Genomic DNA, 19,182 nt, shown 5'->3' with positions numbered 1-19,182 from the left:
ACCCAGGAAACTTCCCATTCACCAAAAGGATTAAGAATAACAGGCAGGGTAAGGGGATAGAGCTGAGGGAGTGTGGTGTGTTCATAAAAAGGTAGCTTATTGTGTATCTCTCTCCTGCCATGAGCACTGTAGATTTATGCGTTTATAAACTCTGCAGCCCAAGTGTAGGAGTAACTTTTGATAACACAAACTTGGCGAAATGGGGAAGTCCTCATTCAAAAGCAAATGATCCGCTCTTCATTTTCAAAAGCTTTGGCCTCTTCTTGGCTTATCAGGTTCCCGTTCAAGCTGGAGGAGTAAAACAAAAGGGATGTGAAAGTAAGGTAGTGACTGTCCCCCATCTATTTTCCCAAGGCTTTGGTGCAAAGGTTTGCAATGCCACGTGGGCTTCATGCTTCAAGGGCACACAACTGGGAAGGGGCATTAGGCAGGCCAGATACAGCGCTGCTGTTCCCACTGCACATCCGAGGAACAAGGCTTCTCCCTCAGAAATAAAACCTGAACACACACCTAAGCTCCAGTAACTGAACTCGGTGTTGGGAACCCAGCTGTTTGCATTTCAGCAAGCAGCACATAGCTGACAAAGGTTTTTCCCATGCAGTGGGCTGGTTTAAAGACATTTAAAGTCTCCAGAGCATTTTGTGTCTTCCATGACAACATGGGAAGAAAATTCTGTGAAGTACTCAGGCATTATTAATGTGAAATGACCAACAGCAAAATTTTCAATTCTGGCCACATAATTTACATTGATACTTACACCCCTGAAAATGAACAGCCTGGTTAAGTGCTGCTCTCAGAAATGTTGAAATCCATTAAACCATTCAGATTTATGAAATTACTTGGGTTAATGAATGCCTCTGAACATTCAGGCCAGAATCAAAAGACAGATTTCAGTCTCAAGATTCAGAACGATCTGAGGGGGAATGGATGCCTCTTCTGTAGACGAAAGTTGACAGTGGCTTCTGAAAAAAGTACCTCTTCCACATCTCCAGGGAACACACTAGTCAGACAGTGAGTCACTGTCTTTCTAAGCAAGAATTCAGTGTCCTTTCACTAAAACAAATACATATATATAAAAATAAATTTCATGTTCAATAACAAAGCAGCAGTGCTAAAACCAGCTCAGTTCTATTGACTCCTGAGTTCCCTGAGGTGAGGGAAGGAATGTGGTATTTGGCTTTCTGCCGTAAATGTACACGTGTGACTATGTGATGCCCACCTAATCTAAAGCAAACAAATCCTACAAAAAGTTAATCTTCTTGTAGCTTAGCACTTTCAGTGTGTTTGGAGCACCACCCAAAAAAATCCAAGCACAAATTCTATGAACCAGACTAGTAATGCTGATTAAAGGTAACCAACCATCTCCTGCTTGTTGGCATTTAGGTCCTGAAAAGCATGAACATGTTCAGAAGCTTAAAATAAAAACAACAGGACAAGCAAAACTTGGTCTATAAATTCAGGCCCTGATTCTGCAAACACACACGTTCTGCAAATCAGTGGTACAGACAGATGTGAACCAAGAAAACTGCCTGACATTCAGAACACACAAGGAAATGTTTCAGTGGCAGTGGATTTTTACCTGTTTGAAATCCACAGCTGGAACTACAACCCCTGCCTCACATAAACTTGCTCTGAATTTTTTAGGCTGGGAAATAGTAAGGCCAGCAGGGTTTTAAAGGGAAAGGAAGTTTACAAAGTGAGCCTTTGAAAAAGGGACCTTTACCAGATTTCTTGAATAGTCGTGTTCTCCTTGAGAGCTTCACTGAGGCACTTCACCCCTTTGGCTGTAATTTGATTCTGGATAAGCCTTAAAAAAAAAGCATTTCAAGTCAATCTAACATGCAAACTAATTAACAGCACATGCACAACCTACAGTCAGCTTGACATCAAGGAGCAAAGCTGTCTGCCACAAGAAAATTCCTGTGACTTTATCTGCAAGAATGGTACACAGTATTGGTCAAATGTCCCACTTTCAGAAACAGAGCTCAGAGTATTAATCTTTTCCTTTTAATCTTGCATGTGGTTGCCTTCTGGAGATACTGAGCATTTTAATTACACAGCTGACAAATTTCTGCTATGAACTGTTCACTAGTGGTATGGGATTGTGATATTTGGACTGAGACAGACAAACCTCTTAGCTCTGCTTTCTTACTAAGAAGACTGTGAGATGTTTTTAAGTGATGTACAGGCCCAGTGTAGGCCTAGTGTTTTAGCAGGAATGATCTAGAGGCTGCCTGTTGCAGCAGCTGCCAAGTCCTCCAGTCTTGTTTATCAGACCAACAAGATCTTTGAAAAATAAAGCACTGATTTTGACTCTGGTATGAACAGTTGCAAGTCCCAGTGAAGCCAACTTACCAGCTATAAATTATGTCTCATCTGAACTTAGGGAGGAAAAAAAGATACGTAAGATCCTCAAGCAGTGAAACTGATGAAGCAGTAGGGAACTCTTATTAACCACTGTAGACCATCCCACTAGCTAAAGATGAGCAAAGGCCACTCATCTGCATGAGTATAAAAATACTCATCAGCCTAGCCTAACTCAATACTCACCTTTCAGTCTACCATGCTGAGCCCCATAGCTGTACCATTCCATGTGACCGGTTGCATGAATCCCTCAGGATTCAGGATGAGACTGAAAATTGGAGTGCATTGAACAATCTCTTAGGGAGGGAGGGAAGGAGGCACTCCCATTGAAGGAGTTTCTGCACTTGGTATATGAATCAAAGTGCAAAGGGATCCAGTAGAATCTTTCAGCTACTGGAAAAAGACTTTAACTCTGCCTCAAATTCAACTATCTATATAGGTCACCACCTTTTGGAGGAATCCACTGGTGTAATCAACAAAGTAGGATATAAATTTGTCCACTGGGAGAAATCCTTGGACAGTACTGAGCCATGGCAAAGACATTTATCTCGATTACTATGCCTGCTTTGGCTGGGGGAAGTTTTATTATGAATTCAAGCCAAACTGCTCAGTGAATTATATCTGCAGCTGTGCACAAAGATATCAAGCGCTTCCCCCACCGCCTTTTCATTTTCAGGATGATGGGCACCACAGCTTCTGCTGCTTTCCAAAGAGGCTACGAGTACTTGGCACCCGTGACAGCCAGCATGCTTCCTAAGGGGCTGGAACTAGGATTAATACAGGGAGTGTGCTAGAGTGTGGTCAGCCAGGTGTTTGTAAAGAGTGTAAAGGGACTCCATGTCTGATGTTCCCTTGATCACTTCAAATGAATGGATGGCTATTTTTTTTACAGCTCACATCTGCCCAACCCCATCCATTGGCAACCTCTGGATTAGAAATGCCAACACTATGTTTCCTTAGAAGTGTAACAAGTCTCACTGTGATTGCTAGAAATAATCCCTGGTTTCCTGGGGATTGATGCCTTGGAGATGAGTGTGTTGCATCAGTGTATTGCTAGCCCTAAAAGAAAGCATCAGGCAAATGGGACATGTATTAAAGTGTCTGTCATGTAGGTTCTTGGTTGAACAGCTACTTTCATAGTATGATGATAAACAGAAAGAATTGTAATAACCTTATTTTATTCTAGCTGTCTGCTTGGTTGTTTTAGGGTTTTTTTTGAAACTTTTGATTTTGAGGCTGGTACTGTTCCCCTGACAAGAGATGAAATCAATCATTAGTTTGAAAGTTACCAGAAACAGCTTGAACTTTTCCCTGTATGAAAGCAGGTTCCAAATGCTAGATAGCAGCTTTATTAACTTCTCATTACAACTGTCTACAAGCAGTCAGCTGCATCCAGACCATGCACAGAAGCTCTTACTGTGACCTACATACACTTGGAAGGTGAAGCTTTAATGTAGAGCCAAAGAGCCTGTGCCACTGTGGAATGTAACTCACCATAAATGCACCAGTTTCTTGTTGACCTTCAGCATCTCTGCAAAACTCATTGCTGCTTCATCGTCCAGCTCATTTTTAGTCAACCTAAGTGGGAGAGAAAATGTTCACTTAGGATGTTATCATTATTTTTCAGCCCCCTGTTTTTGCAGCTTGTCTGTGACTTAGCTTTAGACAGCCAAAGGGGGATGTGCTGTTCCTGCCCTGAGCAATTTGTAAAGGCTGGACACAAAGAGATATTGAAGAGAAGCCCTGGAGGTAAAAGAGACAAGAGTATCAGATCTTTATTTCTCTGAGGTATGTTCTAGTGATACTTTCTCATGATGCTTTAGTGTCAAAAAGGTGGATGAGGTGTAGTGGGAAAAGGTACAGACAACACTGAAGAGGTGCAAAAACTGAGGACAAAGAACTTGATTTCAGATGATGGAAGTGAGAGAAAATGAGGAAAGCAAGATGGAGGGAGCAGAGCAAGGCATGACACTGGGTCACTGGAATGCATCCCAAAGGACACGTGCTGCTGATCCATTACTCATGTCCACATTCTTCCAAAGGGTATCTTATAACTTGCTGATAGTGAAAGCACAGGGGATGAGGGGAGGGAGAGAAGGAAGAGGGGAGAGTAGGAGGGGCGATGGGATTGGAGTAAATAAAACAAGATTTTGCTCTGGAAAAGGAAGAAGAGGAGAAAGAGACCACATTGTCAATTACCAGAATATCCTCACAGAGTTGTTGTGTTGCATGGCTTCAGCAATACTTTTGCCTCCCTCTGTCGTGATGCCATTGAATGCGAGACTGTGAAGTAAAGATACAAATGTCTAGGAAACAGCATCACTTGGCTCTCCCACTGCCAAATACAAGTGAATATTCTGGATGATCTGCTTCCCAGTTGTACAGTTCAGCATGTGTGTTTCAAAGGCCTACACGCTTCACAAACCACTGAGTCCTTACGACTTTTACAAATGAGAGCAGTTCACAGGCTGCAGCCTGAGTGCAGGTCTATCATACAGGCCATAAGGTTTGCTGTCAGTGAGTTGTGCTCTTGGGGCTGACAGCAGAGTTGCACCCAGTAATTTTGAGAGTCAAGGCTTTTAACAAGAACAAAGAGTTGTGCTTAGCAGTACACTGGTTTTTACACGCATTTGTCATCCCTGTATGAACAGGGCACTTTGTCCTTTAAGTCCTTCAGGCATCCAAATACCTCATTCTTCTTCCAAATACAATACCTTCTGTTGTGTATGGAGAGATGAGCTTGTAAATGCTTTCCATTACAAACCACAAACATTTCTTAGTCTGCCCTTCATTCTTTGAATCGACATTGGAAAATCATCCAGTTAAAGTTATGCTCTGGGCTTTCAGAGTTCAAAAAGCATCTCCCCCCTCAAAATAATGCAAGGCCTCAGAAAAGGTAGAAAGGGGAAGCAAGTAGAGCAATGGCACAAGTATGTATTGCCATGAGACCCGCCTAGCTTCAGCTTAAACTGAATATTCTCAGTCCATCATGGGCCTAAAAATGGCAAATAAAGTAAACGGATGTAGTAGGGCTTATCTACCCTTGGTCTTCACACAAAGCTACCACAGGTGCTTACTATGAATTCAAATCCTGGAGCAAGATTAACCAGAGGGAGATAAGAAATGAAGCCAAGAGCAAGTACACTGCAGAGCAGAGGATTCACTTTGCACAAGTGCCAGCAAACCTGAGCTCAAGACAGCACAGTTACTCCTCTTTCTTTTTGCAAACACATTCATCAGCATATTTGCTCTTGTCTGAGAATCCCTGAGCTCTGATTCAAGTTCAAAATGTTTTCTTTCAAGTCTGATGTGTCCTGGATGGACTGTGCAATCATGGGAAGATGGCTATTTCAGATGGCTTTTAAGTTTAAATATATCTAGGTCACTGCACCTGTTCAGTTTTTAATTTTTAAGCTTGACTACTTGCTTGCAGAAAAGAGGACAAGGCACCAGCTCTGAAATCCCCGGATGTGAAGTGGCAGCAATAAACTCTCCAGAGATCCCCAAACTCCCAAGGTATTTCTGAAGAAACTATTGCCATGTGCCACCTTGTGGGGAAACTAAGGAGCCTTGTCTGCTCCCTCACCGTGGAAGCCAGTGGAACTGGGAGACAAATGGAAAGGGTCACCATGAACCCAGTGCTCCAGCTGTGTGGAGGGACTCCAAAATATCTTTAAATCTTTAAATCCCCAGCCAGCATTTGAAAGTCTGGCAGGGAATGGGTTGTTTAACACTGCTGACTTCTGCTGTGTTTCCAACCTCACCCGTGTTATGGCTTCCAGAAGGCTGGTCTGAGATCCATCCCTGAACTCCAGGGAGGACAACATCTCACTAGCACTGAATATGTGGTGGTGTAGCTCCACTGAAGTACAGGATGAGTCCAAATGTAAGAATGTCTCAGCCCCTACCCAAACACATTATGGCCTAAAAAGTACTTTGGTAAGAGTTGCTGCACCTTCTCAATAGAAACTGTTAACGCGGAGCTCCCTGGGAACCCGGTTCTGTGACAGCTGGTGCCTCCTTCTGCTAATGCTCCCAGATCAAAATGGCACCCACTGACCATGTGCCTTCACAAATGCCAGAACTCTGTGCAACATGAGGGGAGAAGGTGTAGACAGAGGAAAGGATGCCAGTTCTGTGGTATTTTTAACTTGCCTAATGGCTACACAGGGCTTTTCGACAGAGTCTGGCCTCTTGCTTGCACCACAGACCTCTTGGCTGCACAGCAAAGGGTCCAATATCAGATGGTATTCCAAGCTAACACTTGGTGGGAAGAGTCATTGCTTGGAAAAGTCAGCACTACACAGAGCTGCCTGGCTCTGAAGTTGTTTTACCTCACATTTGTTAACCTGGGGTGGTTCCTCAGGGCCTCTGCAAATGCCTTTGCTCCTTCATCTCCAACTTGATTACCCCACATCCTAGTGAAGAGAGAATAGGAGATATCAGTTGTGCTGCCCTACTGACTCTTGGCAATGCATTCTCTCTCTTTCTCTCCCCTCCCCTCCCCTCCTTCCTGATTACTTCACAGTCTTTCAGGCTTGTGAGAAACCTGGCAGGTACCCTCCCCACTGAGGCAGGTATGTTCCACTCCCTGCACATCACACCAGTAGCCTCGGCTGACTCACCAGTACCCTCAGGCCACAGCACAGAGTCAGCTCTAGGAGACAGGCTGCTGCAGCAGGAGTGCTTTCAGGATCACCTTGCTGCACATTGGTAAGGAATAGTATTTCCAATGGCAAAACAACCCTTGATTACACAAAGGGTTATTTTGTGAGAGAAGGTAACATGCTACAAGCTGGAGAGATTTGATCAGAGACTAGAGGTATCTGGTCAAATCCTTACTATGCAGACTAACCGCTTTGAAAACTCACCCTGTATTATGAGGTTTGAAAACACCTCTGCTGAGGTCTAAGATGTTGGGTTTTTTACAGGGACCCTGGCTTGATGACTCAGAGCCACACTCATCTTACGGGTAATTAGTTGGCAGCTCTTTTAAAATCAATTGAACTCTGTGGTATCTAAACACACGGACTTCCAGTAAGTTCCCCAGAATTTCCTTGTCCTTCAGACCCAGTGCAGTTTGCTATTTAAACATTTCTGTCCAAGCTATCCTAAATCCATTTGGAGTGATAATTTCCTCCACAGGAGAAAATAGGAGTCTTCCACTGAAATTACAGCAAGTACAGCACAGCAGACCCAGCTCTATGGCAGTGTGCAGATTGTTCACTGTACTGGTGAAATGTTGTAGAACAACAAAATTAAAGGCCAAAAATCTGATTGTACAAATCTGATTTTCATGTTCACGGCTACTGTGATTTTCACAATGGCCAAGCAGAGGTTTTCATTCCATGTATTGAAGGACTAAATTTTAAGAAATATGTTCTCCTGTAGAGTGAAAAGAGGAAACTGGGATTTGCCAGAAGAGTGGGGAAAATAAATAAAATGAATCAAACCTAGCACCTTTCATGAGAAAGAGGGCAGGAACTAAAGGTTTGGAGTACATTCAGACCTCTCTCCAATAATAGCAGACTCTGCAGTTAGGGACAGACTAAGAGAAAAGGATGATATGAATTCCTTTTTATTCTCCCAGCTCACACCTTTATCAGGATGTGATGCAGAAGGTCTGACAGTTGTAACAATGACACTCAATAACTAGGTGCTGTGCCAATTGTCATAAAACCACACAGACTTAAAAATAACCAAGTATCTCTAGAGGAGCTGTGCTGCCATAAAGAAAGTGGCTAGCTTTACTGTCCTCTTGTTTGCTTGTCTCTCCTTTAAGGTTCTGTCAGAACAGTGAAAAAGAAAAAAACAGATGCCAAAGCACAAACCAAACATTGTGTGAACTGAAGAACAACAAAGCAGCCCTCCACGGAAACGAAGAAAATGTGGCTGTGCTTCTACACTTGTTCGCTCTAATGCTGCTGTTGAGGAGGGAAGGAATAGCAGGAGGAGAGAAGGGGAGCATGAAAAAAAGGAATCCTAAGGGATTTACAGGTGCCTTGCCAAGATCAAGCCTAAGTTCTGCTCCTTAGCACTGAACTTACCCGATTTCAAACATTGTCTTGCTCTTCTGGATGGCCTGGGCAAGGCACTTCCCTCCTTCGCTTGTTATTTTGTTTGCTCCTATTCTGCACAAAATACATAAATTGATGAGGTGCATCACTTACAGCTGTGCATCTATCACAACACCAGTTCAGAAAGCCACACAAGTATTTAAGGCTAATTAACTCTGAAGGCTACCTGCAGTTATCAAAGATTAACTCAGAGTAAAAAAATACTGCAGGCACTTGACCTTTGACTAAAAGACATAATTTTATGTTGTCTCTTGCATATTTTGCATGTCAGCCCTCCAAATCAGAAGTATTACAGTAGAGTCTTGGGTTTGGTGCTCAGTATGTTAGAAATGAGCTTTAGGAACTGATCCTCAAGGCAAGGACCCTGGCCTTGTTTGTAATATAATTCTCACCAATTGCTACAGAGCTCATGAATTATATGCAGCATGTTTCATGACGCCGCAGGGAACAGAGTATTTCTTGACTGTGTGTTTCCAGAGGAGACTGCAGCTGATAAGCAGACTGCAATAATTTCAAGTCTTTCTGTTGTAAGCACAGGCTCTAAGCAGTGGCATAGCTCAGCGCAGCAGTCAGTCTCCGGCTGGCATTTTACACAAATTTCTACTTTTGTCCTCTGTGGATATCAAATAGCTGGAGTTCAAGGGAGAGATAATTGCATATAGATTGATTTAAAGAACAGACCAAACCCCCAAGCCCCAAGCCACCATATTTACATAAAACTGTCTTGTTTGGCTGACTTTGGGCACATGAACGGGCACTCTATCTCAGAATAACCTCTAGGGTTACTGTGCAGCCTGAAAGTACCCATCTTTCAACAGGCTTTTTTGTGAAAGCTACATTAAATAAGCAAAACACTGTCAAAGCAGTGAAAGAACTGAAATGCTCCTGGGTTTCAAAATTCTGCAAAAATTTCAAGTAGGAAGGATGTGGCTATAGTGGGGTTTCAGACCAAGTCAGTGGTAGAATAAGGACTAGAACCTATGAGTCCCTGGCTGCCTGTTCTTATGCTCCTACCAAAGGCTGACATTGCTGCAGTTACCTCTGGTTTCTGCTACGGTCACAATTAAACCGCTGGTTAATGATCTACCTTTATGTCCAACCAATGTGCATGGCCAGACTCTCTTATCTGGGGAAGTTCCAGCAATTAAAGGGAACAACTCACCAGGTGAATTTGCAGAATTCCAGAGTTGAGGTATGACACCAGCACAGCCTGACCCCAGTGGCCCATAAAAGATCAGACACTAAAAAGCTTGGTACTATATCCAAGGGAATTTGCCTACAGGAAGCAGCAGCAACTTCAGCCTCGCTCAGGTGCTCGGACTGGATTTAGGTAAAGAACAGGTCTCATGCACTCCTTTAACTCACTACTATATTCCAGAAAAAACTATGGATTCAAGAACCTCACCTGCTGCCATCCACTACTAGACTACTGCAAAAAAAAAAAAAAATACAACTGTAACCTATATTATATTTCAAATACAATTTTTGTCTTTTTTTCTACTCTCCCTCCCCTTTCAAGTTGCTTTACCTTAATTAGGACACTGTAGAAAGGAAAAAAAATCCAACATACTTAACATATTCCAGGCTTGAACACTCTTCAATTAGTTTTGCAACATATTTGGCTCCAACATCAGTGATCTGATTGTTGTATAAGCTTAAAGAAAAATCACATTGGTAAAAATAGGTTATTACTGCTGTTAAATATTTACAACCTGAATGTTTTATGCTGCACACATAGCATCTATCTTTTCTATATGGCTTTGTACATATTCACAGTTGCTTGTATTTCTATTTTGATATATAATTCATATTGTGATGGGCTAGATTTAAATATAAGGAGACCAGACTGCAAATCATGAATATTTATATAATTTTTAAAATAAATGGTCTCCACAAGCAAACAAAGCTTTCCTTTATTCCTGTGCTCATACAGAAATAATACTGCCAGAAGATAAGTCAAAAGAGAAAACACCATAATGTACCTTTGGTCTTTTAAAAGTCATAAAATCCCCTTGCAAATATTACTGAAGAGCAGATATCTGAGCAGTTGTACTTATATTAGGGCACTGGAAAAAAAAAGCTATTCTTGGTATTCAAGTTCACCTTTCAAAAAGTCATTTTATGTAGCTACTTAACCAAGAGCAGGAAGTCAGAGCTAATGTGCCTTCCAGCTTCAACTTCATTAAGAACTAATTAAGCTCTTGAAAGAAATTGGTATCATGAACATGACACTTGAAACTGCATGTTCCTGACACCAGTCTCTATGAAGCTGTATCTGCTTTGCATAGTGGAAATAAATCAGTTTACAGCACAGAAAACAGAAGGCTGTAACTACACACACTCTGTTGCTTGCACTCTCTCCCTTCCACAGCAGAAGGCTTTTGGTATAAAATTAGCATGCCCACACAGTTCAGTAACCTGACAGTGGTCCACACTGTGTCACAGAAGGGTTTGATGCCAGCAGGAGGCCACCCCATGAGGCAGAGTGATGGGAGAGGAAGCTGTGGTCCTTGTCCCAGTGAACTGTTACAGCATAATTTTTGACACAAAAAGCTGCTGTGCTTAAATGAGGAGGTAACTGTAGTTTCTACCCCACCTCTGCTGTGTCAGTACTGTCAGCATTGGATTTTCATTTTCTAGTATCACTGCTGAGTATTTTGCTCCCAGCTGGGTACATACCCCAAGAAAGACACAATTTGGTACTTGGAGAGTTCTTCATACAAGATCCTTACGCCGTGATCTGTGACCTGATTTACACTGAGCCTGGAAAAAAGGGAAGGAAAAGTCTGAATCAATACGTATTACAAGTGTTCATAACCCATGAGTTAACACATGACTGGAGGCCTATGCATTTTCCTCTGATATTTTTAAAGGTCCTTATGCCACGTATTAAAAGCTGTTAAGGGAAATATGAGCTCAGCTTTATGTGGCTCACTCCAAAACCAATAAAAATCAGAAACCCTGGATCTCCTAGGTAATGCTCTGGAAGCTGTCCACAGAACTGAGAACAATAAAATGTAGGAAGTCAGACACCAGATAAACATCTCACCCTCCTCCTGTGCTTACTGTGATTCCAGGAAGAAAGTTTGCTTAACACCCTAGCAAAAGCAAGCTGTCCAAACTACTAGTCTTGCAATCTTCTGAGTACGTAGTGAAAGCCAGGCATCTTGAAAGTCACAACACATTCAGGCTTCACCAAATAAAGGTTGTGAAAAGCCCTGGCCAGAAAACAGAACTGTGGTCCCATGGGTGTGCTAGATGTTTCTAGTTTTATTGTCCCAGCCAGACATGAAACAAATCAATGTCAGTCATTCACAGAATGAAAATACTTCTCACTGTTGTTTGGAGGTGGGTAGTTTTTGTTGATGCTTTTTCTTTTTTTTGGTAACTTCTCAAGCTTTTTCACCTTCACTAAATGGGACAGGCTCAAGTGAAGCATTCCAATTGCCATGAATTGCATTTTCTGGGTAAAGCTGTTCCTATGAAAGCATTTTGACCACATTTAGTTTGTACACAAACTCAGTAGCTGATGTTTTCCTGCTGAGAGTCCCTTATCACCAACAGCCTCCCTAGCCTTTGCTAGTTAGCAACCTGGTCCCTTTGGAATGCACTAGCACACAGGAGAAATCAGCCAATTTCTACAGATAGAACAGTCTGCTTCTTTGAAAGGGATGGTTAAGCTGTTGGAAACATTTCCTGACCTGCAGAAATTGCTTATTAGAAATGAATGTTCCACCATCTCGAGATCCATAAAGACAAAAAGGCAGCCTAAAAGACTGTTTTGGTGCTGGAATGGTGTTAAGACCACACTGCGTATGGCATGATCACATGATAGGCACAAAGAATGAAACGCTGGCCTCTTCTTTGTTTTGTCTTACATACTTATGCATTTTCCCCAGGAGTTTCCTTATTGCTTTCTCTTGGGAGGTCAATTTGCAAATAACTGGAAAAAAAACAAGTGTCACTTGCTTTGATTTATTCCTAGAGGAAAACAATGCAGAGTGCAGCCAAAGAGGAGGAATAAATCCAGTTGCTAAAAAAACATTCTCATGAGGCTGAAGGAGCTTTAAAAAAGATATATATGAAGTTCCCGATTTTCTGCACCTAAATGTTTGGACAAATAAGATATAGCTACATGGCACAACCTCAAAGGGATGGAGGTGAAACAATCTGGCCTGAGATGTTAGAGGTGGAATTAGTTCTCCCTGTTCACACCAAGCCATGCTCTCCCTTCACATCACCTCAGTGAAACACCACATTTGAAGATGTCAACAACATCCTTTCATGGACTACTATGTGATAGCTTTTGTCCTATGAAAGCCAGACATTTTGGCAGGATGCAAAAGCAAGAAATTCAGCGCTTTGGATCAAGGGTTATTGTGAACAGCAGATCCTTCCTTACCCCTTATGACCAAGGGCAGAGATGGCCTCAGGCAATCTTCAGATAATGGAGGGTGCCCTTCTGTTTCCTTCTTCCCTTAAGCACTTTCTCTCATAAAAATCCTCTTCTGAGACAAAACAATTTGAGATGGAGCTAGCTAAACCTACAGGTTTAAACAGTCTGTGCTTCTAAGGACTTCTTACCACCCTTTCCATTTTGGTTTCCAAATTCACAGCTTATCCCTGCTCCTGTGACTAAATGAACAAAGATTTCAGAAGATACGAAACATGAATTTCCAGCAGCAGTAATCCTCATCTTTCTCCACTTCCGAGATAATTCCTTCAACCTACCAGTTTGTGGAATAAATGAAGGATAAGCAAGGACCTGCTTATGTACAGAGACTCCTACCTGATCACTGCAAGCTTGCTGAAACAAGGTTGCAGCTGTTTTATTCCATAGTCATTGATGTTGTTGTTGTCCAAATCCAGAGCCAGGCGCTTTTGGAAGTGGTGCACAACAAAGGAAATGGCACTGCAGTCGGCAGAGCAGGCGTTGCAGTAGGCCAGCTTGATGTAGTTGGCACGCATGCGGCGAGCAGCCATCCTCCCCACCTTCTCACTCTGTGTCTCGTACAGGCACCTCAGCATCCACACAAAGTTGGGCTGCACCTGCACCTGATTGTAGATCGTAAGCCTGGACCGAGTGAAGCCTTTCAGGTGGGATTTCATGCTCTCCGTAAGGTACGTGATGAGTGTTTTTCTCTTCCTCTTAATGACTGCAGGCGAAACTAAATGTCTGAAGAGCTTCTGCTTGGATCCAGAAAGTAGGCCACAAAGAAACATGTTGGTAAAATTAAAGTGTTCTTTATTTTGGAAAGGATTCTCCCCTGCTATATGTTTCTTCAACCAGGGGATACGAAGGCAAGTAGGCTGGGCAGTCTCAAAGGAAGAACATTCATTGAAAAACTCAAGTAACTCCTTGGCACCGACCTTCTCCTCAATAACCAGAAATAATGCTGTGAAAAAAGACTGAAGGGTTACATGCAAGAACTCATAAGTGGCCTGACTGTCACAGCCACTGTAACTTTTCACTGTCCTGAGAAAGCCCAGTTGCAAATCTTCTTCAGAGATGTTTGCCGATGAGACCTTCTCCTGCTCAAAGATAAAGAAAGAGTTCTCCATCCCTTTGTATGCCATTTTACCCAGAGCTAGAAGAGTTTCCTTTCTTGATTTGAACATCTCTGCTTGGCTCCTGATATTGTTCTTCAGCAAACTTGTTTTCACAGATCGGTTCAAGTGGACTTCAATCATGAGCAAAAATACATCTGTCAATGTAACGGAACTGTCTGGAAGCTCGTGGTTGTCAAACATGGAATGGAAGTGTTCATAGCATTTAAAGATAATCCAGCAAAATAAAGGCACTGAACACAAACTGCAGAGATTTGGGTTAGCTTCCAGCTGGTTTGATACCAGTGCTCGTTGCTGCTCATCTCTGAAAAACATAGCTGTGTATTCCTTCAGGTTATTCTTGGAGAAACCACGGAGGAACACTTTCTTCCTAATGATATTTTTTTGGATCTCAGTTCCTGTCCTGGCAGTAAGAATTTTCTTGCATCCCTTAAGAAGCTTTCCTCTGAGAAGGCTTACGAGCAGTGCCAGGGGGTGGATGGGTTCATTGGGTGAGCATATCTCAGGTACACTGCTGAGATCAAAGTTGGAATAGATCTCATCAAAGCCATCAAAAGTGAAAAGAACTGTATGAGGGAACTGCAAGATGTGATGGAACACTTCTGTGGGGTCCTGGTCTGGGTAGCAATTATATTTGAAGAGCAGGTCTTTCAAACATATGGCTTCATCTTCCTTGAAGCAGCTAAACATCCTACACCGAAAACGGAAGAAAAACTTGGCCTCTATGTCCAATTCTTTTCTGGCCCAAAGGCTTTGTATCTTTTGCAGCAAGATGGATTTTCCAATTCCTGCATCACCATAGACATAAACAGTCTCTCCATCTTCATTAATTACCCCGACTGCATCATCAAAAAGGGCTTCTAATTGACCCACCTGGCCAAGACTCTCATTGCTAAAATTGACCAGCTCCATTATAGTGTCAGAGTAGATTTCTTCAAGCAGCATCTCCTCCCTCTGAGCATACAACATAACAAACTTGGAGTCCCGTCCCAGTTCATGTCTGAGTTTCTGGCAATACCTGCTAACTAAAAAGACAGTGAACTATTACTAAAAAGACTATTATTTAAAAACCTATGTATACAATGACCCACCCCTTTGGGAACTCAGAGGGGGTAATAAACAAAAGTAATTCTAATGTGAAAAGGATTTTTTGGCAGATTGATTCTACTTGTGCTGCCATCATCACTCACTTGGGAAATTCAGGTGCTAAAGAAAGATCACATGTGAGCCACCATTTCCTGGAAGCCAGCACTGATGCTGCATTGGTTTAAGGGGCTGCTATCCTTCAGCTGAGACTCAAAGCCAAGCCCCTGACCCTTTGTTAAAGGCTGCTTAACTCTCTGCAAAGGCTTGTAGGAGTTGTTGGCCACTGATTTCACTGTACTCATATGCTACCTGCAGTTCTATCAGGTAGGTAGTTATTCTTTCCTAACTTCTTTGGCCATTTTTATTGTAAATAGAAGCCATGCATTTTAGAAACAAAGTGGCAGGCACCTCAAAAGATTTTTTTTTAAGATGACAATAAAAAATAAGAATCTCAGTTATTGTGCAACGTTGGCTTGTGTTTTTCAACAGAAATTTTGCTTCAGATCGGGACAAATTATATTTATGTAGTATGGGAAAACCTCTCCAGAGGAAATAATTTCTGCAATATTTAAACTCTGATTTTTAGGATTGCTAAAAATTGTCATTTAGGATGACAGAATAATTCTGGTTGGAAGGGATGCCAGAAGGTCTAGTCCTACCTCCTGCTGAGAATGGGATCATTTATGACATCAGATGAGGTTACTCAGGGCTTTGTCTAGTTGGATCTTGAAAACCCCCAAGCATGGAGACTGCACAGCCTCTCTGCTCAACCTGCCTCATTGCTTGACTGTTCTCATCATGAAATACTAGCTAGTCCATTGCCAAAACACCACAGTGTTGCTAACAAATTGTAGTAGAGACCTAGAAAATACTACACTGGTACAAGGTGGTTCTGCCATTGTGTTATATATCCACAAACAAATGCAGAAAGAACCTGAGTTTAACAAAACAGGATGTAATTTATCAACATCACCCTTGTGTTACACAGTGTGCCTTTTAATTTGGCCACCACTGCTAGCAAGCACACAGTTATTTTCCCTGGCTGTGCCTGTCTAAACTCTTACTCTTCTGTCACCTGGTTGGAGCTTCCTACATAGCAGGGCAGTTCTAAGGGAAGGGATAGAGATGCATGACCTTACCTGGATCTGTATTTACCACAGGTTTACTACAAATACTCTCTGAAGGCTCATAACCTATTTCATCCAGCCAAGGCTGAAGTTCATAGTAAGCATCAGTGACTTTCTGCAGGACATAGATGAAATATTCTGAAACTTCTTCTCCCTTGCTTTGAACCAAGTCTAGAATTTTGCGAACCTGAAGAAACACCATGGGAAAGATCACTGATACACAGCATTTTATCATAGTAACACTTGTTAACTGCTTTAGGATCCTTTCTGGACTGGAGCAGGGGGCCAAAATCAAAGTGGCTGCTTCAAAAGGGTGAAATCAAAATCTAGCTCTGAATTGGAACCAACACAAAACTCAACTGATGCTTGTGTTTGAATGTTACAAGAGAGTTGGTTCTGCAATTTAAGGTCTGAACTTGCAGCTCAATCATATATCAACCAGAAACAAAACAGATGAATAGCACTCCTCAAGAGGGAACCCAAAGGATTTCCTCAGCTTGGCTAGATAGTGTATTTTAAATCCTGTGCTGGTTAAAACGAAAATAGAGGTGGTTTGTCAGTGCCCTAAATTCACCCCCTGTATTGTAAGTACTCCAGTCACATTTGGATCTACCTCAGGATCCAGCCAGGTCCAGAGCAGGGTAGGCTGAATCTGTCCCTGGATCTTAATGCTGAGCCAAAACCCTACAACTTTTCCTTCCAACACAGCAACTCAGTTCTTCAGGCTCTCGCTGTACAATGGCCCCACTGCCTGCAGTTGTTACCAAAACTAATGGCTACCAGGCAGTGGCTGGAGCAGTTCAGCACAAAGTGTCACCTCCACAGGCAAGGCAGAGGGTGATCTCTGTGCACAAGTACAAGGCAGCCCTAGTACAAAACCCTCTGCAAGACAGAGCAATCATCTGGGGACACATTTTGAATGTCAGGATCCCCTTGCTAGAAATGAATGAAGAATGCAGTTCTAAACCAGACAAAGGGTTTCCAGAGACTGTGGTCTCTTGTGAGCTTAAATCAGGGTGATGATTACGTGCAGCACAGCAAACACATGGAGCTTTTTGTGACAATTTGTATGCTCTAAAAAGCAACTTTATGCCTTCCAAAGAAGCTCCCACAGAGTCCACTTCACTTACACTAGTGTGGCCTGCCCTCTGTCTCTGCTAAGACTCCTGATGCATGGCCTCCCCCTCAGCTTTGGTACAATCATGCATATTATGCTGGACAACAAGAAATTGAGATAATCATACAGTGTGCATTTATTCAGCTTTGACCCTACGCACAGTGTGAGCACTGTTACCATTTCAACATGCCAGCAAGAATGATTATTTTATGAAAATCTGCACTGTTGGTGAAGTCCAAGGTCTTTGAATTTTTTATGGCTTGCCTGCCCCTAACTGTGACAGGGCTCTGAAGCTGCATGATTGGTTGGTCTGGGAAACAATCTCCTCAGCTGTTTCAAGTTATGATGCAAAGACCAACTGCATACACAGTAATTTTCTCCTAACGAAATAATCTTTGCTACTGATGTTCAAAGATGAATTAAAAACTGAAATATGCCAGGACACATCAATTTTCCATAGAAACATTTACAATGTACATAGATCTTTAAAGAGAAAGGAAGGTGTTCATACAGACAACAAGCAATCATTAACTTCTAAAACAACATTTCATTTCTGTCTCTCCTAAAGCAGGATGATCTGTCCCACAGCATCCTAAAGCAGATTTTCCTTGCTATACTCTAACAACCATGTGGCCACCGCTTTATCAGAGGACAAAGCTGCAGCTGGGAGGGACAAAACAGCAAATATCACCCTGCTAGTTCTTACAGCTGCCAACGGGCATTACCAGCAGTGCCAGCAGTGCTGGAAAGGGATGTGCTGGAGATGCTCATCCAGGAAGAATGGGATGGGAAAACTCCAAAATAACCAAGATTAGAAAATACACTAGATGTAAAATTGTCAGATAAACCCTTAAAATCTGGTGACAAACTGAAAGTAACCAAAAGCTTCACTGGCTAGAGGAAAAAAAAAATTGTACCTTATCTGCTTGAGTAGGAAACTGGACAGCGATCTCTGCATCTTCAGCGGAGAAGTAGTCATTCTTCATCAAGTTATCAATCAAACACTGTGTGTTTCGGATCCTACCAACCAGGAGCTCTCGGTGAACCTTCAGCAAAGCAATGAAGGATTGAGGGCTTGCTCCTGGAGGTTTTTTCACAGAAATATCCACATTAGCACAAAGCTGGCCTTCCATAGTTGAGATACCCAGAAACTGCTCCACCAAGCCTCATCCTTGACAAACTGTCCATTTGTAGTGACAGGTCAGCTTGGATTTAACTTCAGGCAAACAAGAAATCTGTCCTTCACATCACCGAGCCTGCAAAAAGTAATTGTACAGAACCTCAGTTTAAACCTTATTCTATGCACATACATCCTCCAATCAGACATCACAGAATACTCCCAAACTCTGTGTAGTATCATGGCCAACTTTTTTATAAGGTTTCTTCCTTAGGTACTTCCATTTATTTGTTCAGGTTTTGAAAAATAAAATATCTATAACAGGCAGTCTCCCTCCTGTACCAGTATTTTACTGTAGCTTGCCTCAAACACCACCACTGGCATCTGCTTTATTAACTGCCTGTTCCTAGTGCATCATTTAATATTTTTTATTAGCTTTTCATGTTTCAGTAGACAAAGCAGGGCATCTGTCCAGACATAATCTGGACAAGGAAATAAACGGAATAAAATTATGCTTCATAGCAATTAATTTTGTAGGAGGAATTAATTTATAGTAGCAATTCACTTTGCTTTTTTGTTGTTACAGCAAGAGACTCTGTACAAAGTGCTGCCAATATAATACCCGTTCCTGAAAGCAAGGCTTTGTGAACTCTGAGGCAGTTTTAGCTGAACTAGGGTAAAGAGTTTAGCTTCAGGACACCAGATTCACCAACATCAGGAGGGATG

At 42.2% G+C, this 19,182-nt stretch overlaps 1 protein-coding gene across 1 annotated transcript; it reads right to left on the bottom strand.

The window, feature by feature from the left end:
* NOD1 (nucleotide binding oligomerization domain containing 1) lies at positions 1-18,472 on the bottom strand (the record flags this gene model as incomplete). The annotated part of the gene is made up of 11 exons (XM_082295947.1): positions 1-288; positions 1,724-1,807; positions 3,859-3,942; positions 4,564-4,647; positions 6,699-6,782; positions 8,412-8,495; positions 10,012-10,095; positions 11,121-11,204; positions 13,231-15,034; positions 16,235-16,409; positions 18,257-18,472. The coding sequence occupies 11 exons, from the start codon at positions 18,470-18,472 to the stop codon at positions 216-218; spliced, it is 2,856 nt and encodes a 951-aa protein (XP_082152073.1). The 3' UTR covers positions 1-215.
* Between the last annotated feature and the right edge of the window lie 710 nt (positions 18,473-19,182).

The sequence above is a fragment of the Coloeus monedula genome, assembly GCF_965178545.1.
Source record: "Coloeus monedula genome assembly, chromosome: 1".
Taxonomy (NCBI): Eukaryota; Metazoa; Chordata; class Aves; order Passeriformes; family Corvidae; genus Coloeus; species Coloeus monedula.
This window is presented reverse-complemented; position numbering and strand designations above follow the sequence as displayed.